The following is a 21,725-nucleotide window of genomic DNA, read 5'->3' on the forward strand; positions in this document are numbered from 1 at the left end:
GGTTATCCTGCTGGAAGCAGCCAGTAGAAAATAGGTGTACTGTGGTTATAAAGGGATGGACATGGGCAGCAGCAATATTCAGGTAGGCTGTTGCATTTAAATGATGCTCAGTTGGTACTGAGGGGCCTAAAGTGTGCCAAGAAAATATTGGTGGCACAATTACACCATCACCACCAGCCTGAACTGTTCATACAAGAAAGGACGGATGCATCAGGATGCAAGGAGACTGGAAAAACTGGTGAGAAAAGCTGTCAGTGTAACTGGAGCCACTTGAGATGGTTGGAAAGATGCACACTAAAGATCTTAGAAGCCATCCTCGACAACTCTGATCGCCCACTTTACAACATCTCTATGGAAAAAAAAGATTCCTCTCCTTTCAATGTAAAATAGATAAAGTCATTCGCACCCACAGCCAACAGGCTTTTCAATTCTCATACAAATAGCAGACGAGCCAACGCAGACATGCGAATTTCCCTCTGGGATCAATGAAGATGTTCTTATACGTCTTATTCTACATGCCTAAATGCATCATGTAGCTGTCGTGTAATCGGGTAATAAGATATTTACATTAATGAGCAGCTGAACAGTCGTGAATCAAAGTGTATTCTTGTGATATGTGAAGCACATCATACTTTATTCATGATTTGATTTATTATTTTTTTAAACTTGCGTTTAAAAAATAATAATTTTTCATATTGAATTGTCTTGACTTTCTTTGTTAAAGTGAGTGTATCTGTCTCTATGTCAACAAATGTTTGTGAACTGCGTAAACATCTGGCACATAGATGGGAAATAAGACTTCAATATGAAAGTCTTTTTAAATGTTTTAAATAAATAAAAACCCCAGCAGTCATTTTACAGCCTTTTTTTTTTTTTGTCGTGTGTGTGTTTGTGGGACTTGGGCCGACAAAAGCATAGAAAAATAAAATAGTCATGCGGGAATACAAAAAATATTTTATTTGAATTAATAGAACTGCCATCAAGTCCAATGAGTAAAAACACTGAATGGTCAGAAATCTCTAGGAAAAAATGTAGGATGAAGATGTGGCTCAGTATTTGCATCACTTTAGAAAACACCATGTTTGTGTTTGGATGGTTCTTACTAAAAAAAAAAAAGAAAAAAAAGAAAAGTGATGCCTGGAAAACACACTTAGGCCAACAGAGCGTCCATTCCCTGAAGACAGCACTCATCTGTGAGTGAATTCACCCTTTGAGGGCTCCATCAGTTGTCTAGACTCTTTACCGGCTCTTGTGCCTGCTTAACGAGCGGCCTCAGCACGGCGCTCTCATTTCTCATCTCGCTGTCTTCTGTGTAAAGGTTGTGCCGGTGAATATATTCTATCACAGAGTCTGGAAGCAAGTACTTCACACTCAGACCCCGTCTCAGTGCCCGGCGGACCTCCGTGGCGCTCGTCTCGTTCTTCACCCACTCCCTCACGTGGAAAATGTTGTGCCTGCGGTGGGACAGCAGGTCCGACTCGTGCACGGCCCGCTCGGGCTGCAGCTCCCCTCGACTGACGCAGACGAGGCCAAAATGCCCGACCAGCTCCTCGACGTGGTCGTCCCGCCACAAGCCGGGGATCTTGAAGGTGTCTAGGAAATCTGCCCCACACAGAAGCTTCAACTGGGGAGACAGATCTGAGTGGGGTGGCAGAATAAAACAGAGAAGATGACTATTTACACACTTTCTAACCAGTTTTTATGATAAAACAAAAACAACTATAAAACACGGTGTGACGAATATAACAAACTTAGTTTCATTTCCCTCCAGAGATGGCTTAAAATATGCAAGGGTCTATTTCAACCCCTCCAAATTCATTGTTTTTATATCCATCTACACAATTTTAATCATCTTCCAGCATTATTGGTTTCCTTCAAATTAATATGTTGTTCTGCAGCTGGATATGCCAGTCCTCTTTCTGAGCAATCACAACAGCAAAGAGTGACACAATCCTCATGTGCTCCTCTTTTTGAATACAGGGACAGAGTTCAGTGGGTTCTTGCCAACTGCCTAGTCCACAACCAAGCTTAAAAAAAGAAAAAAAAAGTACTTTACTGAACTGCCTCCTCGAAGAGTCCACACACTAATAGGAAGAAAAATGTAAAAATTGAAGGCACCAGTGATGTGAATATCAAAGAAAAAGAAAGTGAACATTTTGCGCCTGGACAGGGCAAATAAAATGCAGAACATGACTAAAACGGACTTGTTCCACAAATTACACAACTTAGATATTCATATCGCTCGAGGCTTAAGAAAATTATAACAAGACTAATTATTCTAGGAATTCAGCTTTCACATTAAAAACTTAGGTTTGCATAACCCTGAGAAACTGCAATAATAAGGAGACTGAAGCAGCAGGCGAGACTTTCTACTGCAAAATAGGCTCTGCACACAATTGCAAGCTCTATCGGCTTTGTTTTTTTTCAATTAGATTTCACAAGTTTCTGTGTTCATTTTTATTTTTTGTTTCTCACAAAATGTGTCATCTTTATATAATGTGGTGTGCAAAAGCAGTAAACCTCAGAAGGCATCCCAGTAAATGCACCGTTATAAATCAAAGTTAATCCATGAAAATGGGCTAAGAATTCTCATTGGCTAGCTTTCATTTATAAGATCTATCTATCTATCTATCACCATTTCTAGTAGCAAAGTCAGCATACTAACAGACTGACAATAAAAAATTCAACATCTTCATGTTTATCAGAAGAACACAAAGCCCAGCTGATGCAGAGAGCTGACAAGAATGTTTCACTCTTCAAAGATGAGTTTCACTTTGAGCTGACGGTGGAAGAGTCTACGAATCATTAATACTACAGCAACACTAGTGAAAACAGTAGTGGGAGAATGCAGCATGGCCAGATTTATTAGGTGCAATGAACTTGTGATCTTGGTTGCCCCGAAGACGAGGACCAGGTCTGCAACTACTCACAGTCTACTGCCATCTTTCAAAGCAACTTTGGTCCATCAAGGCGGCAATAAAACAGCAATAAGACTGCTATCCATTTGTAACTGGATGGGCCCAAGTTCACAATTAGATGCAATCTATTTTGACAGCTTGGAAATTAACTGTGATAAATTGCCAAAAATCACCAATCTGCATACACAAAAAATCCAATTAAACACAAATTCATTTAGAAAAGTCTTGAATGAAGGAGCAATAGTAGCTTTCTCACATGCAAGGACTTAATTGATCTGAACCCCTCCCCAGTTGCTGCCCGATGGCAATTTAACTGCAAAATGACATAAACGCTCAGCAAACTTTTATAAAAGAAAATAACCACAATACAACCATCTGGCAACCAGTCAAGTCGAGTCCCCTATTGCGAAGAGTGTTGCAGACTCATTGATGTAGACTAAATTACGTGGTAATTATATGCAAATGCTTGACAGTCTGTCTGAGAGTGACAACACTTAGTCCATATGGGACCTCACTGTCTGGAGAAGAGGCTGCCTCCCACCAGGTGACCCATGCAAATGTATTTGAGCTGAAAGTAGTCTACCAGAGGTTGAAGATGTTGCATGCTCAACCTACGGGGAACACGTTATGTTGGTTTTAGGTCCCACAAATGTGTTAGTGCACACACAAGATTCCAGTCGGACAGAGGGGGGAAGAGATCTGAGATGCGCTCCTGTGCAGTCCTCCAAGACCTCGACTGTGCACCTGCTCTTCTCTGCAGCTGGTTGACTGACCAACAACAGCACAAACAAGAGTCGTACCACATACTTGATTTGGGCCGCCATGATGGACCATAAAAACAGCTTTTTCTCATGCTATTTTCACTGTAGAGTGAGGAGCCATAAAGGGACAAGATTTCATTTTCTGCGGCTGTCTTTAAAATATGCATGTTTTGTGATAATAAAAACAGCATATAAATACCTCTAAAAATCCTGACAACACTCTGTAGTCAAGAGTTTCTAAGCTGAACAAAAAGAGACTCTTACTCGAGTTGTTGTGCATTCCCACGCTCCGCTCATACTCCTTCAGAATACGCCCGTAATGATACCTGACAACCAAAGGAAAAAAGGAAAAGAAAAGATACTGATACTTTGTTTTTTTTAAACAGTTATTTGGTAATACATGCAGTTTTCTTTCATTTGTGTTTGTGAATCCAACCATTTCCTCTTTGTCCTCAGTTTTTCTGTTGTTTTATTCATGTGCAGTGCATCATTCCTGCTTTGTGCAGTAACTTACTGTTCATGCATGTGCTGAGGTAATCCACTGTTCAGTGTAAACATGTCAATAAAGCTTTACTGAAGTGATTAGAAAAAGGAATAATAGCCACGACTTATAGAAAAGCCTTTAAAAGAGATGAATGAAAACCTTCACTGTTTTCAAAGCTTCTTAAAGTTGTTCTGTATGTAAAAGTGTGTGCGTGTGTGTGTGTGCGTTGAATAATGTGTGACGTGGCCTGCTCACCGACTCATAACTCATAACAACAGTCCACTTCATGGCTTGATCAGCAAACATGGCTTACAGCAAGAATGAGACACAACTGGGCGTGTGCGTATAAGTGTCAGTTGTGGTCAGAAGTTACTATCCACTCATTGTGGGCATGAATTTCATGGTACTTTGGAGCTTTTAATAATTCCTCTGAACTGTTCTTTTACCAGGGTGGAACGATTGTACACCATACATCTTTAATGACTTAAAAAAACACAAGAACTGGGTCCACAAGTTTGAATTTTCTGTAGTCTACAGAAAGTCAAAATTATACACACAGGCTCAAAAATATACAAACACTCTAAAACCACTTATTAAAGGATTTAATAAAGGCTTTGCAGTGTCTATTGACTTGACAAGGGCTATTAACTTCTCGTTGGTCGTCACGATTGACTAAAACTGGTTTCTAGTTGCAAACATAATGGGATTTATTGATTAACTAATTAATTTACTAATTTGATTAACCAATAGTCAGAACAATTGGAAATTCCAATGAATTCAGTGAAGATTGATGAAAGAGATTTGTAGATTTACACAAGTTGAGATGGTCTCTAGCAGTCATTTCTATCAATGTAGATTCAAGAGCATCGGTTCAAACAACTGTACCCTAGTACAAGTTATTTAGGCGGAACACCACTTTGCCAAGGTCTGGGGAAAGATCTGGACTGTCACCATCAAATAAGATGAAACTGGTTTGGATGACCAGCCTCAATCCTGGTCAAGAAGTTGCTCACACCTACGGTTGCTCACACCCCCTCTCCCCCATCCTAAATTGGATAAGCAGAACGGATGGATGGATGGATGGATGGATGGATGGATGGATCTCTTGGGTCAAATAAATATGAAAATTCTGTCCAGTTAACTTATGTGTTAGTGAGCGAGCAAATACTCAGTGGGGCCTCTTTCCTATCCTTTCGCTCAGTGCAGCACCTCTCTTCAAACATATTCATCGCTCAGGCAGCCTTTTGCCACTAAACCGTTCCCAGTTGGCAAATGAATTTAACAGCCCGTGGTCCTAATTTCACCCCATGACAAAAAACAGACCTGATATGGATCCAGTCTAGCCTAGCAGCCCCCAAGAGACTAAAGCCATAAATTAGGCAGGAAACCTGGTGGCACTCTTACATAAACAGCACAAGCTTGCATGATAAAGGGCTCACAGAGGGGCAGCAAAGGACAGTGGATCCATGCAAACTCTGCTGGTAAGACTAGGATGATCTTATCTTCTTGCACATTAAAAAAATCATACATATGACATGATATGAGACTCTCTAGCTATAGAATGCAGTTATTATGACAGGAGATATATTTTTTGACTGGAAATACACAACACAATGTTTCAACCAGTTCAATGTTTCTGATTAACCATCGAATTGCCAGCGCCAGGGACTTACTGACTGTGCATGTAATTGTCTGTGAGGTGTGTTCATAAAGGGTGACAGGAAAGAGAAAGAAAAATTGTTTCAACCATTCACTTTCTTGCACAATATCGCAAGATTGTTTTAAAATTTTATTTTAAAACTAATCTCCAGCAGTAAAGATGGTTTATACCTCATAGTGACCACTGTCTCCGTCCAGTCTGGCTGCTGGCTCTCCCATTCATCAACTGTGACCCAGTTGGAGCTCTGAAGCGCCAGCTCTGCCATAGCAACACGATGCTTAGCCAGTACTAGGCCTTGCTTTCCATAGCTGTCACTCACTGGGGACACAATGCCACCCACCACTTGGTACTGGCCTGAGGGGAGAGAAGATTAACAGAGTTTAACTGGGTCACGACAGCGAAAAAGAAATGCAGCTGTCATGTATAACAGAGATAGTGGCGTTGATACAATTAATGGTTCATCAGATCTCACATTTGAGGACAAATAAGACAATTATTCTCTTGGAGTGAGAAAGGTGGGTGATCGTGACAAGGTGTCTCAAATCATACTGTGTCATCATCAAGTTGGAAACAATCAGACACAGGAGGAAAAACATCTACTGTGATTTCTGAATGTCAACCTCAAGCTAGTCAGCTGATGCCTTATAGGTAAGGGGGTCGAAGGGAAAACTGTAAGAGCATTAATGTTCCTGCACGTTGAAATGCTGCACTGTGTTCAGAGCAGCTTTACGATGTAAATGTCTTGAATTTATATAAGGAGGCTGTGTCTGCTGAAGCTGGGATTGTGTGGCAGAGCAGATCAGAACATAAAGCTTAGGGTGACTAAGCGTTTTCCACACAAGAGCCTCCAAATCATGGAGACGGCCATATATTAGCATTGTTTGTATGATTGTATGGGATTCTTCGTACTGGGGTCTTAAAAGATGCAGCAATTGATTTTTTTTCAGCCACTAGGGGGCAAAAGACCTCCACTGCCTGCTGAAAAAAACAAAAGAGCCTAATTTCGCTTGCGGCAGACACAGAGAAACATTAGCATTCGTTTGGAGTTGTGTTTATGGCAACTTGACATAGGTATTCAGCTCTCTCTTCTCCAGCTAGTCTTAAAGTTTGCATGTCTGCTCTTTAGCGCTAGAAAGGTCGTAGGGAGTTTTATCAGGGATTGGTTGCCACCGCGGCAAGAAACAAGACAAATGACAGGGCGACACTCAATCAAACAGGCCACAAGTGATAAACAATGAGCTAGTCTAAAGAGCTCTGAAAAGTGGCATAGTTGGGTTGTAATACATCACATATATAGTTCCGTGCAAAAGTCTTGAGCCACCCCTCATTCCTTTATATTTTGCTAGGAAATCGTTTCAGGGATTTATTGAAATACATAGAATATACATGGAAATGCAGCATATGAAGCACAAACAGTTGGTACAAGTCTGATGAGCTTCAGAGTCAATGTTTCGTATGAACACTTTTATTCTTCAACACAGCTTAGGCAGGTTTCTTTGTAATTTCTTTAAGCAGTCTTCAGGAATAGTTCTCCAGGTTTCCCGAAGAACTATAAGCTATTCTTTGGATTCTGACTGACTTTTGCTCTGTTTTCTGTCTAGATGATCCCACACTGCTTCAGTAATGCTGAGGTCCGGGCTCTGGGGAGGCCAATCCATGACTGATAGTGTTCCAACGTGTTTCTCTATGCAGGTATGCTTTTACTGATTTGCCAGTGATTTTTGGGAAAAAGAAACAAAGCGTTCGCCAATTAGACGCTATCCAGATGTTTATAATTCCATCAATTTTTACTTTTTGACAGTCACCCTTCCACTGAGACCATTTCTGATGGGGCTTCATCATGAACAGTAGATGGATCAACTGAAGGGTCAGGTGCATCTCTCAGGTCCTGCTATACTTATTCCTTAAGGACACAATTTTCAGATACTGTTCATCTGCTGTAGTTTTTAGGCCTGACATGTGTGGGTCTGGCCTCCACTTGTCCAGTTTCCTCATATTTCCTCATATTTCTTAAGGACACCATACACACCATATGCCAACTTTACAGCTACTTGCTCTTTTGGGAACCACCTTGTTGCAAACATAGTATTTTAGGTCTGTCTAACAGTTACATTTGGCATTTTTTGTAGAATCAGTTAAGAAAATGAAAACAAATGATCTGTTTTGTAACAGGCTATTAACAACGTACCTAAAGATACGTGAGTGGGTGGCTCTTGGTTGAAGAGGTTTAACAATCAAAAAACATTCCTCTGAAATTGGGCAGGTACAGGTACTGGACTGAGTGAGTGAAAAAGCAGTCAGTGTCCAAAGAAAAACTTTCCTTCAGAGAGGCTGGATAACTATTACTCACTGCTTGATTAGTTGTTACTACAAAGTCTATTAATCAGTGGGCTTTATGGAGGAGATCTTACAGAGGCTGGTTTTCTTTAAAGTCAAATGATACAGCGATACACAAATGATATGGGACGTAGAGTTGTCTGTATCTGACCTGTGCTGTGCATGTGGTCTCTAGCCAGCTCGAACAGCCTCATGTGCTGGTTGGTGATTGGATTAAACGAGCCGCAAGCTAACAAGACTAGTGGGACACGGCGGGCAGCCATCTCGGTTTAACCTCTCACACCGCAGTCAAAGAACCTTAGAGGAAAGTGAAACAGAGTATTAGCCAGAGTCACGTGATGGGACAGAAGATGATGAGACTCAAGGAAGACAGCAATGAGAAACAGTCCTCTTCTGGAAACCTCTGCATGTAATCTAAAAAGAGATTAACACCACACACACAGATGAGCACAGTCTAACCCCAGAGAAGAAAAAAATAAACTCAGGTTCCGATCTTCTAACAATTTGTCATTGGGACACCAAATCCACTTCCAGAAACACCGAAAAGAATAAAAGACGCGGCGTTTTTCTGAGGCTGGGCACTGGACGAAGTAAACAGCTACAGTGCAGTTTTGTTTTACTGTCCGTGTTTGTGTGTGTAAAGAGCCCAAAGGGAAATAAACACCAGCCACTGCTCAGCCAACTCACCACTCACTCTGCCAGGAATCCAGCCAACATTTATTTCACTTTAAATTAACTTTCTTGACCAAAGTTCAGTGAGTAGTTTATCTCAACATTTAGATCTAAAATGTTATTCGTTTGGGATTTCATTCTAATAGGCATCTGTGTGAAATTGCTCATAATTAGGAAATTCATTCTTAAGTAAAGGTCAAAAAATGTTTTTATGAGGTCATACTGAACTCAACCTTTGACAATGAAAAGAGTAATGACTCTATCCTTGATTGAGCGTTTGAGCAAAATTTTGAAGCGCTTACATGAGTGGGATGAATGTACAAAGACAAAAAATGCCTCTGGCCACAGTTGTTGGCAGCATAGAAGCAAATAGCAATCCTTCTGGATTCTGGGCTTGCCTGATACCACAAAGGTATGCACTACTCTACTATCTGTGCCTACACAAAAACGCATCGTCAGTAATAAGACTAAAATCCGTCTTTTTTTTTGTTGTTTTTTTTGCTTACTCAATTCAGGGTTGGGTTGGAGCCTCGACAGGCTGCCAGTTTGTTTCAGGGATACGCTCACATTCACATCTACACCTAATTTAAAATCGCAGATTTCCTGAGCCCAGAGATTTCAAACATAAGGCCCGGTGGCCAAAGCCTCCAGCAGCTGTTCACAGGACGGCTTTGGAAGATGTGAAGCAGAGTGTGGATTTTTTACTTTTAGTAAGCAAGTCAGTAAAATGTATTATCTGTATCATCTTTTGACACAAAGATCAAAGGTCAAAAAATACATAAAAATAAAAAAGTAAGTCTAAAAAGATGAGTTTTTAGTAGTTTCTTGAAGGTGATCACTGAGTCCATAGATCAGGTCAGAGGGAAAGATTTCCATTGTCTAGGGGGCCACTGTAGCAAAATCTCCATCTCATTTAGTTTTCAGCCTTGTATGATGCACAACAAGTAGGCCCTAATCACATGACCTCTGGGTGTAAATGTTTACTGATGTGAGCTGGTGCTTGTCCAGGAAGAGCTCTAAAAGTCAGAACCAGAATCTTAAAATATACTCTGAATTTAACGGGGTACAGTACAGCTGTTCAGCAACAGTGTGACTTGAGTACAAGTGAACAATGAATTACAGTAATCCAAATAAATCCATGAATAACAATCTCCAGTTCAGTGCAAACCAGAAAAGGCCAAACAGCAGCAGAGTCTGGATGAATCCTCCTGAGGTAGTATGGTCTCAGGCGCTGCGTATCCAAGCAGGGACATAGAAGAAAAATTCCTCTCCATGGAAACTCGCTAAACACAGGTAACCAGAAATGCTCAACGTCCCTTATCAGCCAGTCCCTCACTTCCAAGAAAAGGCTTAGCTTCATCTGCTCTTCTCACTCTCCTCTTCTGTGGTCTGTGTGTACCCAGGAGGGCACCAATGAGGACGCCAAATGAGGCAGTAGGGGATACAAAATGCAAACACAGGAGGTTGAGGCACCTCCTGTGTTTTATTTTTCCACTATCTACTATACAAATGCCTGTTTTTAAAACAGTGTGTCCATGGTTTAAAAAACAAACATTTTTTTCTGTAAAATAATATAAACTTTATATTTTATAACTACAGTACAGCCTGTGCAATGATCTCCGTAATCACTCATCTGCCTGCTTTCCTAGTTGTTCGGCTGCTCTTCTATTCTTTACATCACTTCCATGCGACCTACCTCACCCATGTCACTCAGACACTCAGCCAAGCCTTCATCTTCATCTTCACACAACCAGCATCTACACATCCGGTGTGTCCTATCCTAAATCCTGTCCTGCTAGGATTACTTTCTGCCATGCTGGGTCACCTGATTCTAATTGCAAATTAATGGCGAAACAAAATTATTTCTCTATTTCACTAAATCATGTTCAATTCTTCTAAATGTTCTCTCCTTACTGCGCTTATATTAAGACATTTCAGGGATTGTTTAGCTTGTTTAGATACGTTTAGTTAAACGTGCACCATATAAATTGATGTATTTAACTAGTAATTGTAATTTTGGGTATGAACAACAACAGTAAGATTCTGAACGGGAAGTCCTCTTCAGGAAGCGCTTTCAAATTACCAGCTCACTATGTTGAAAGAAAAAGAAGCTTTTGAAACACAACTTCCTCTTTGCAGAAAGCTTTTAGTTTGGATGTGGACACTTACTACACCCTGCCTCACTCTGACAGAGTAATCAGACTCTTCTAGGTCATCTGGCAAATTCATTTTCACAGTTAGTACACCTGCACGCATTTCTACAATATCAACTTTAAATAAAGCTATGCAAGCAGGATCTCACACGCTCACTCCAACCCTAAAGTGTGTTTTTCTGTGAATACTCTACGATTCACATCTACTGGCAAGGCAAAATACGCCCTTTTTAAAAAATCTAAGTTTCTAATGATGTTATTAAGGCAGAATAACGTATGTGTCATAGATTGTAACATAATGAAGTTAATGAAGTAAGTTAAAACACCATCAACATTTGAGGAAGCTGTGACAGTCCACCTTGACATTGAACAGGCAGCTAACAGTCGCTAGCTTAGCGGACTAATAAACCAAACGCGATTAATCAGTTAAAACAGAATAACAGCACAGTCAAGCAGGCGTGATACAATCCACAAAGTGATTAAAGGCAGTAGCGATAGTTCGTTTCATTACCTTCTTTTCACATTGTTGACATTTGGCGAGTGTGTCACACTGATACCACTCCCCCCCTCCCCGTGTTTGGAGAGGCGCTTGTTTGAAGGTTCCGCAGATAAAACCTGGCTGAAGTGCGACCCCTGGTGGATGAAGGTTACAGCGACGGAGCTCTCCGTGGTACTGAAGTACGTGCAAGTTGTTGACAAGTCTTTGTAATTAAACGTAATAACGGTGCCTTTTCATTTATTAGATGCACATTAAAGACATGCACACATTTTGCGCTCAGTGCTGCTGCATCTGTGGGCAATGACGGCATCTTCCCAGAACACCTTACAATTAGAAGCTGACCTTTACAGCAATGCAGCATCAAACACCTATGAGCTCCAGGTAACCTTTGATTCTATTGTTGTAAACTGCTTGTCAGATGAAAGGGGAGAGCACTGTACAACACTAACTGACTGTCTGTAGAGCAACCTGCAACTGATTACAAAAATGGCCACAAATCCCTTTTTCAATAACTGTGCTTTGCAGCGGAGGGACGAGAATAACTTTAAAAGAATGTAAGCTTTCAAAGAAGTGACATGGCATTTAGCGAGCCATTGTTATATATCACTATAAAAATAGAGCAAGCCCTTTCCTGTGGGGTTTACTGCACCAGTTTCATATAGGGAGCAGTGTGTGTCAGTTAAAACCAACAATGGAGGCTTTCAGATGTGTTCGTGTTCACACAAATGGATGGAAGTTATCACTGATCTTATATTTATTGCTGTTTGAGGTAAAAATTAAGTTATCGCAGTGAGAATCCAGTCCCCTAATGAATGAAACAACTGTTTTCTTTCAGTTACATGAATAATCTAGCAGTGATAAACTGTTGATAAACTATTGAACAGTTTATCACTGCTAGATTATGCCATGACTGCTCATAAACAGGAAAAAAGAGGGCCAAATTAATCCAACCTACTTTGTGTGAAACATTAAGATTAAAATGAGTATTTGTCAATAACACAAGACGCAGTCTTTTAGTGATGACACAGTGATTTTCTCCCTTTCCCTATACTAAATAATTGCTGACCTGATGGCTTCACTGCAATTAGAAAGACAGCCTGCACACCATCTTCCCCCTTGTCACTGCTCCGCTGTGACTTAGCTCCCATTAGCCATGGAAACAGCCAGCCAGGAGCATGTGTGTGTAAGTAATTGCATGTGCATGTAAATGTGGCCTTTCTTGGACTTGTATGTGTGTGTTTTCTGTCTTTGTTATCCTCTTAACTCTCCTGAGGTCTGCCCTTCTCTCTCTTGCTCCCTCTAATCCCCAGAACACACACACCCACACCCAGCAGAAGAGGAAGCAGGAATATATGTGTGTGTGTGTGTGTGTGTGTGTGTGTGTGTGTGTGTGTGTGTGTGTGTGTGTGTGTGTGTGTGTGTGTGTGTATGTGGGGGGGGGGGTAATTGAAGAACATGTGGTCCTCGCAGAAAACCAGTGATTCTGCCACAGGGTGGAAAGTGAAAGACTCAAATCTGTGAGGGGGAGTATAGCTGTGCTCTTCAGAGGCTCTTGTTAGGAGGATACAGCTGGAAGAACATCTCACTGTGGCAGCTGCTTCATTCGATTATAGCTCTAAGAAAATGCACTTTACTTCTTAATTAACGTACATTTCCCAGATGTAGCATATCTAAGATAACTGAGATGATTAAGGGAGGGTAACTTCTAATGACCCCACTCAAAGATGCTCGTGGTTGCTCACTAATCTAAACACTTAAATGGTCAGCAGCAAGGTGTGGCAACTGACACTCCAGTGAGCCTGGAAACATGATGTTACATTTACATTGCATTAGTCATTGGCAGATTGCTCCAGGGGTTTCATTATCAATCCTCACCCCGTCTTGACACTAAAATACTAACACATTGACACTCTTCTCAGACAGATCCTCCCTGCATCCCTTCCTTCACATCTCCTGCTCCTTCTCTCTGAGAAACATTTCTTTTGTCAAGTTTGTCAAATAAAAGCCAAACTGGGTTTTTTTTTTCAACATAAAAGCGTGCAATTTTTCAAAATTTGTGCAAATCTATTTTTAGGTCCGTGCAATAAAGGAAATGTTGTCTGAAAAGATTTTCTACTCCATGTAATTACAATGCTGTTGTAGCATTTGAAATGCTTCAACCTTTACAGTCGGTTGCTCTATTTTATTTTGAAAATCAACTCCCGGAAGTGTTGGTGCGTTGACGCTATTTAAACGCCAGCCTCTCTCTCCCTCTTTGCTTACATTAACACTGACTGTCTCTCGACCTGCCGACTATCTGTCGCGCGGCCGGCCAGCTGAGAACATCCACGCGCTCGGGAGGTGAGCGAGGATATTTGGAAGAGGACAGGACGCAGAGACATCTCCTTCACGGCTCGACAAACATGCACACACTCGGGGTCCCATTTCTGCTGTTTTGGCTTATCTGGGGCCACTCCTGCGCGCTCGGTGGAAAAGGTAGGAACAAAAAGGAAAAAAAATTAGAAAGCGTGAAAAAAAAAAACTTGGTTTCGGAAATCTTTGCCCCCTTTTTTGCGTTTGAGTTGCACAAGTTTGCAATGCGAGCGACAGCCGTGCGTCCAAGAACTTCGCAGTCAGGTTTAGCTGTCTTGAAGTTCGGCTCCATTTAAATGATTTTTTTCTTATGAATTATTGGCCAGTGGTTAGCTGAGGTTTCCTGTCTTGGCTGTCAGTTACTGTGGCAGGTGTTCAGTTAATTGGAAGTTACCAGCGTCGAGTAATTTAAAAGAGAAATGTGTTTATATGAAACCACAACGTTAACATCAGGGGGTCACATATGATAATTTTAATTTATGGCGAATGGATTTGCCTAATCGTTTGCTTTTAACTCTTCAAATGTGTGTGTGTGTGTGTGTGTGTGTGTGTGTTTTTCTTTTTTTTTCTTTTTTTTTTTTTACAAACGAAGCCTTAAAATACATTCAATTTTTCATTCTAAAAGAACATTTAATCTAAAAAAATGTTTATTATTGTGTTGTATCAGACATGACTTCAGTTACATTTTACAGGTTTTTGCATGCTGTTGAACTGGTCTTCACATAACCTCCTCTGTTCTCAACAACTGTACTTGGCCTGGATGCCTTTGAAGTGCAGGACAAACATGACATTTATGGCAGTTATGTTTTTGGTCATGATTGGTTGGTTGGCCAGTGATCTGAAGATGATTTCTGTCTACAATTATTGATCAGTGCTCAGGGAGGGCAGCCATGGTTGGGATGCTGTATTCCATCACGTCTTCACCCTGTGATACTCACATCTTTCTCCATCTCTCTTTCTCCGGCTCTCTCCCTCTCTCTCTCTCTCTCTCTCTCTCTCTCACACACACACACACACAGCTCTGGCTGTTGTTGCCTATGAAGGGCAGCATTGGTTTACAGTTGTATTAATTGGGTCTCTGGAGTGAGAGTGCTGGGCTGACTGGCTGTCTGCGCTCAACCAAACATTATCATTATTTTTCTTGTTTATAAAAGACCTCCATATGGCCTGGAGCCAGAGGGAAAGCTAACTAGGTTTAGATTAAGTTGAGAGAATTGACTGTTTTCTGTAGAGAGTTCAAAGACTCATTAAGTTTTCAAAGGTGAGTATAAAATGTGTGAACTCGGCTTTGATTGCTACGTATATAGTAAATCCAGAGTCAGTGGTGACTATGCAGTGCATGCTTGGGTCGTAGCTCTCTTTTCTTTTTTTTTTCATGCTTTAACACCATAATTTCAGAAATGCATGTGAGGAAAAAAGGTTTGAAAGGAGAAGTTGTTGTCACACAATCTTGAACCTTTGGGAAGTGAAGTGTCAGCGGTTCATATCACTTTATTGCACACTTCTGCCAACAAATCTTAATGCAAAGAAGACAATGGAACAGACACTCGTGTGAGCAAGAATCTATAATCAGTAAATTTTATCTTAGGGAATGTCCACACAAATACATTTGAATATCAACCCGTGTAGCTTTTGCTGCATTATATGGACAAAAGCTCTTAGTCTTTGAATTCAGGTGTTTTCAGTCCCTTTGCTGCAGGTGTGAAAAATCACGTACATCAAATTTCTCATCAAATTGTGAAAGAATGGGTTGTCCTAGAGAGCTCATTAAGTTTGATAAGAGTAACAACAGCCCAATGTTACAACAAGTTAGTTTGTGATATCTCTTCCCTCTAGATATTCCACAAGCAGCTGTTAGTGGTATTATTGCAAAGTGGAAGTATTTAGGAACCACAGGAACTCAACAGCAACTCAGCAATGAAATGGCAGACAATGGAAAGTTACAGTGCAAGATCATCAAGTGCTGAGGAGCAGAATCTGTAAAAGTCGCCAATGCTCTGCTGACTCAATAACTACAGAGTTACAAACCTCCTCTGGCATTAATATCAGCACAAAAACTGTGTGCCGGGAGCTTCGCCGCATGGGTTTCCATGGCCGAGCAGCTCCTGGAGGGGCAACGTGTAGGTGGCCCAGTGTTTTTGTGTACATAGTGTAAGTTTATGCCTGGTGGAAGTTTTGAAAATGCTTATGACACAACACAAAGAAAACACTCCCGGATTTGGTTGTAGCCTGGATTTGCGAAACTAAGAGGTTTTGAAAGATGAATCTGTATTTTTTTTCTTTTTGTCTGGGTATTTTTTCCACATTGCCATGTTTTTTCTGGCAGTGGATAATATTCCCCATACAGCTTTAATATGTCATGATATTTTCTTTCCAAGCCCTGAAAATCTGTCCTCTACGTATACTTTCAGTAACAGTTCCAGTTCATCATCTGACTTTGGTCCCAGCAAAGAAACCATGATGTACATAAAAGAAAATGCATTTATATTAAAAAAAAAAAAAAAGCTATTCAAGTTTAGAACCAGAAAGTAATATATCATCCTTTGGCTAGCTAATATAGGTATAGCATACCTCAGTTTTATTGTGCACTGCTCTATACCGCTCTTTGGCTGACTCATCTGTATCATTAGACCTTCTAGCAAAATATTCCCATTTTTCTCTTTTAAGAGTCCCACATTCCCACCGGGGCTTGGCATTTTTCTCAGTTCAGTTTCTTGCCTGTTCCAGTCGCTGTTATCAGAAGTTATAGCGGCACATGTTTGGTATTAGAATATGAATCTTTGACAATCACAGTAATATTTCCCGACCTCAATGCAGTGCACAGTGACTGAAGGCCAAATATTGTCTACTAAACATTTAATGCAACAGCTGAAATGCCTTTAAAAGTGGTCTCTAAATGCCAATGCGATGTCCTAACACTTGACAAGGCGTTGTATTGTGAAGTACCGTTTTGAAAAAGAATAGATCAGGGCCTGAGAGTGCTGGTTGGATGTTTGCTTGTTGTTTAAACAGACAAAGAGCGATTTTTCTTTTGCATTCTTGTGCGTCTGTGCAGCTTCTTTGTATTTACAAGCTTTACAAGCTCAGCAGAACACATTATATACATGAAACAAAGGCTTTCTGCTGAATACCTTTACATAAGAAGTCGGGGAAAATAGACCAGAGCAGATGAGCGCCAAGAGAATCTGAAGGGTGCTGGGAGAGAGAGAGAGGGAGAGAACGGCAGGAAGAAATTGAAAACAAGACCAGATTTATGGGTGTCTTTTCAACAGAGCCATCCAGCTGCATTATCCCCGCCAGAACATAAATCGTGAAAGCGATGTGGAACGCAGAAGCATAACTCAGGTTTTCCTCTTCTGTGCAACGACTGGTGAAACAATGACTAGCGGGAAGTGCTCTGCCCATCCTGTCGCTCTTTTCCTCTTTACTGTCATTCATGCCCATTCTATTCCCTTTAATTCCCCCTGTTTCTTCCCAGTTGTGTTTTCTCTGCCAGCCTCTCTCTTGCTTCCTTTGACTCTGTATCACTCTTCGCTGTTCTGCTCCGCTGAGCTGATGCGATTCAGAGGGCAAATGTCACAGAGAGAGAGAAGTGTTTCGTCATTCTCCTTCTCGCTTCTTTTTTCCATGCTTGAGCAGCCTTCGTTATGATTTCCAGAGGTAGCGCTGCTCCCTCGCTCTTTCTCTCTCTCTCTCTCTTTCATAGCCAGGATTCAATTCCAAAGGTTTATGGGCTCAAGTGAGATGTATAAATGAAGAGGCAGTCTTCTTTCTGTCTTACTTTGCCTTTTCTCATTTGGCGTGTGTCGCATTCTCACTCTATCCCGGCTACCTCTATTACTGGCCACCTCCTCGGTCCCATTTATATTTGCTCTCTTTTCTGTAGCTTGCACAGATTTGACTTTTGCTCTTTTATTTCCCCCTCAACTTTTCACCTCTTTGCTTTGCAATCATGTTTTCTAAATGAGAAGGTACAATATGTTTGCTGTGCGCAGTAACGGTTTGGTATTGACTTAAAAATGTCCTGAGCACCAACGTGTGAAGGAATGCTCGGTCTGACTCCTGCAGAGAGTATATGCAAATGAGGGTAGATATGCAAATAATGTCCTAATTTGGGTGTTAATTACTCAGCACAGCTAATTATAATATGTCTGATGAGGCGTAAGGTGGAGGAGAGGAGTGAAATGGAGGGGCTGCCATTGGATGATGTATGCACGGCGATAACAGTGTGTGTTTGCGGTGTGTTTGTCTGGGTGTGAGGGGAGAGAAGTGCTGGTGTTTAGCACTGTGTGTATGCCAATATTACACCAGCTGGTCCAATGGCCCCGGTGGGGCTTTCTGGTCAACACGGCTCAATATGTGGTGGATAAACATTGCATGCAGCGCTGACTTCTGAAAGACAACCTCCTGCACTCTTCCCCTGCTATTTCACTAATGAAGTGACACACACATTCACACACCTAGACACTCCTGTACTTTAAAAAGTACAGGAAGTAAACACTTTATTTTTTTATTTACACACAGTAATTAGCAGCCATTGAGCTGGTGCTATAGAGGAGACTCAGAGTGAAAGATGAAAGAGGAACAATAATGTGCAGATGGATTTTCTACTGTAACAATAATCTATTTTTCTTTTTCTTTCATTATCCTCTCAGCGTATGTTAGAAATAAGAAATACATGAGGCTTTATGACACATTTAATCAACTTGGACCTCACATTTCACAAGATTGGCTTCATTTGTTTGTCGGCATCAGTAAAGGCACCAGTTTGAGTAATTTGGACTTAATTACATCAAGCACCAAAGGCATCTTCGTTTCTCAAATGGTCAGAAAAATAACAATAAAATCCAAATTTATGTCAAATAAGGTAACACGATTATTTCCTTTGATGTGTCCACATTGATTGTTTTCACTGTTTACTGTTAATCCTCCGTACCCCCAGAAAAACCTAGATGTAAAGATGAAATCAATAACAAATTAAATGTATTAGAAAATACTTGAATTTCCTGGCAAATGATTCCAAACACAGGGGAAGTTCATGCTTAAAAGACTCAAGCTGCTTCTTCAAAAATAGCACAATGTGTGTACCTCAAGTCAGATGGTCATAAATCTTTTGGACATTAGCGCAGTGAACCAGAATGAAAGCTGCGAGCAGCAGTCATGAATCCTGTGACACTTTAGGTTCGTTCTGTTTGTGCTCATGTGTCACGTCTGCATGGCAGTTTTCTTTGAAACAGTCCTTGCCAGCAGAGTAAGACCGAAGTGATACTTTTATCATCTCGGCTGATTGTGACAGTGATTGTGTTTATATTCCAGCCAGGGTGTAGGATTATAAATCCTTGACTCTTTTTGTACATAGCTAAATAAATGGATGCATTTGTAATTTAGCAATTTAATTGCTTAAGTGCAATTGTTTCAGTGAGTAATTCTGTTGCTTTGATGGCTTATTGTTCGTACTTACCTTTCAGGAAACATGGGAAACGTGGCTAAGCATTTGCAGAAAGAGTAAACAAAGCTTGAGTTCAAGTAAGCTGTGTTTTTAGTGCTTAGACAGCCATGCAAAACTACCAGTATTGAAATGGCTTGTCCTCAGTTAACATTTAAATAGAGCAATGTTGAACAGCGGCTTACAACTTGAACTGAAATGCCTTTGCTGTGTCCCACGAGCCGGTGTCAGTAAAGCGTTATCAATTGTCTCTATGTACACAGGCCTAGCAATCCCTTATTAAACAATAGACTGTGGTCTATTGTGACTCATGATAAAGCCTGAAGTTATGAAGACATGCACCACTGCGTGCTGTTTTAATTATTATTCCAATACAAACTTATTAGCCTGCAGTGTGTTTGCACACCTAATAAAATGTGTTAGCATTGTGGTGTGTGTTCAGTTCCAACCAAATATAATATAAACCCCCTACACACAGACATACATGGTGAAACACACACATGCAAACCCACTCACACACACAAAGCTCTTTTCATGTTACCCCGAACTCGACTGAGTCATCTCCTTCATCTCTCTTTCAAGTTGTCTTGTGTGGGTCTCTTGTACAGTCAATCCAAAGCATCGCTATATGCTTTGAAATGGTTTTATGTTTGATTTTTTTTATTGCTTCTGATTCCCTCTTGTAGAGACCGTGAAAGATCCTTGTATTTTCCTTTGTGAGTTATGACTGTGGGATACGGGTGAGGTGGGCTCAAAGTGAGACTGCACAGTTCAACATCATAGGTGCTCTGGGAAGCCATGCCAAGGGAAATTCTTTTAGGTTTTCTAATACTTTGTGTACAAGGCAGCTGAATGTGTGATTGAAAAACAAATCACTTTGAAAACAAAGAATACCTTGAGAAAAACCACAACTCTGTGTGTGTGCGAGAGAGAAGGAGAGACGAGAAAGAGCGAGAGAGGGAGTTTGTGGGCTTTTGCTCACACCTTTCGTCGGCATGCACGCACAGATGCATGCACCAGGTGTACTTGGAGCTACAATTGCTATTCAGTAAAAAGGGATCACAGCAGGTGAGGGGAAATGAAAGCATGTCGCTGAAAAGAAAGGTTTAATTTTCATGAGTCATCAGTCACAAGAGCTGTTTCTCTTTATCGGCCTTCCTTTTCTTTATGACTATCTTTCCACCATCCCACCTGTCTCTATCTGTATCATTGATTTTGCCACATATTCTCCTACTAGCAGCACATTATGAGTGAGTTTTGTATGTGTGTGTGTGTGTGTGTGTCATTACAAATATCCCAACTTCAGATCACTTTCAAATTCCATTTTCTCCTTCCTTTGTAAAGCTGCCAGTCTGGGGCCTCACCTCACTACAGAGAGGTTGTTTTTGCCTCTGTCGCTGCCTTTCTTGTTTCCTCTTTTGTCCTTTTCCATTTCTTCTCCATATCCCCCTTGCTTGCCTTGTCTTCCACTGCCATTATAAATCATTTAGATGGTGTAGTTATAAAATGTAACTGTGTTTTGAGGTGACATTGCTGTGTTCAATTTTGTGTGTTTGTGCATCACTTTTGTACAGTGTGTCTCTTTGTGTGTGTGTGTGTGTGTCTATAATAGATTGTTTATGCAGAATCCCTTTATAGCAACTTGCTATTTACCAAGAGCTCTGCCTGAGATGGCGACAAATTTTGATGTGCTTCTTGAGTTTTGGGCTTGAATTTGTAAGGTTTGACCTCGCTGTGTAAAGCGCCCTGAAATAGCTTGTGATTTTGCAGCGCTTAGATGAACTCAAATAGACTGCGATGTTAAATTTGCATGAAACAAAATGAACATTTCTCTTACAGGCACATCAAAAGTAGATTAGATTTGTTACTTGAGAGTATGTGTTCTCTTGTATAACACCCGAGTTTGCAGTTTTCCCACTTTAATTTTCTCCCATAAAACAATAACCTCTTTGATGAAATATCAAAGGATTTCTTCTTTTCATTGATTAAAGTCTTGTTGGGCAAAATTTTTTTTTACTTAGCTGCCTAATAACACACTCAAGTTTCAAAGTCGTATAAAGAAAAATAACCACAGCAGTAAACATCAAGGCCATTTTTATATTATTGAACAGAGATAGGTGCTCTTTGCCTCCAAAATTTACACTTCAAAGAGTTGAGGACCCGAACCCGGGTCAAAGAAGACCAAGTAAACGTTCAAACTAGGGATACACTGATACCGATACTGGTATCGGGGCCGATGTGTGTGTGTACTCATACTCGTAAAAGTTAACCGATACCATGAACCGATACTAACTTATTTCATTAATCAGAGGGTGGCTTGTCATTTATGTTGTAGTTTTTTAGATTGGCCACTAGGGGGACATCCCGCACTAAACAGGCACAGGGTTAGACGAGTCAGACTGGCAGGTCCAGATAAAAAAAGAGAAACTGGAGGCTGCTGTAG

At 40.8% G+C, this 21,725-nt stretch overlaps 2 protein-coding genes and 1 long non-coding RNA gene across 3 annotated transcripts in view; 2 read left to right on the top strand and 1 right to left on the bottom strand.

Moving 5' to 3' along the window:
* Positions 1 to 937: 937 nt before the first annotated feature.
* On the bottom strand, positions 938 to 8,452 carry nmnat3 (nicotinamide nucleotide adenylyltransferase 3). The gene is made up of 4 exons (XM_085141287.1): positions 8,312 to 8,452; positions 5,994 to 6,177; positions 3,944 to 4,005; positions 938 to 1,638 (listed from the first exon to the last, which is right to left on the bottom strand). Exons 1-4 carry the CDS (start codon positions 8,421 to 8,423, stop codon positions 1,223 to 1,225), a joined length of 774 nt encoding a protein of 257 aa, XP_084997413.1. The 5' UTR covers positions 8,424 to 8,452; the 3' UTR covers positions 938 to 1,222.
* Positions 8,453 to 13,747: 5,295 nt separating this feature from the next.
* clstn2a (calsyntenin 2a) overlaps positions 13,748 to 21,725 on the top strand; it is a 170,256-nt gene continuing 162,278 nt past the window's right edge. The window contains exon 1 of the mRNA XM_085141243.1: positions 13,748 to 13,959. Coding sequence (XP_084997369.1) covers positions 13,887 to 13,959 — 73 coding nt within the window. The 5' untranslated portion in view covers positions 13,748 to 13,886. The remainder of the gene's footprint in view (positions 13,960 to 21,725) is intronic.
* Positions 13,966 to 21,725, top strand: part of LOC146497944 (uncharacterized) — a 46,910-nt gene continuing 39,150 nt past the window's right edge. Inside the window, exon 1 of the long non-coding RNA XR_014870855.1 lies at positions 13,966 to 21,688. This is a non-coding gene — a long non-coding RNA (uncharacterized LOC146497944). The remainder of the gene's footprint in view (positions 21,689 to 21,725) is intronic.

The sequence above is a fragment of the Neolamprologus multifasciatus genome, chromosome 18 (genome assembly GCF_963576455.1).
Source record: "Neolamprologus multifasciatus chromosome 18, fNeoMul1.2, whole genome shotgun sequence".
NCBI classification, from domain to species: domain Eukaryota; kingdom Metazoa; phylum Chordata; class Actinopteri; order Cichliformes; family Cichlidae; genus Neolamprologus; species Neolamprologus multifasciatus.

What these genes read in the sequence shown, in the direction of transcription:
- nmnat3 (XM_085141287.1), bottom strand. Translation starts at nt 8,423, where the DNA reads ATGGCTGCCCGCCGTGTCCCACTAGTCTTGTTAGCTTGCGGCTCGTTT. An exon ending in AGACCACATGCACAGCACAG is followed by an intron (nt 6,178 to 8,311) that starts GTCAGATACAGA and finishes CTCTCCCCTCAG; the next exon opens with GCCAGTACCAAGTGGTGGGT. An exon ending in GAGACAGTGGTCACTATGAG is followed by an intron (nt 4,006 to 5,993) that starts GTATAAACCATC and finishes TTTGGTTGTCAG; the next exon opens with GTATCATTACGGGCGTATTC.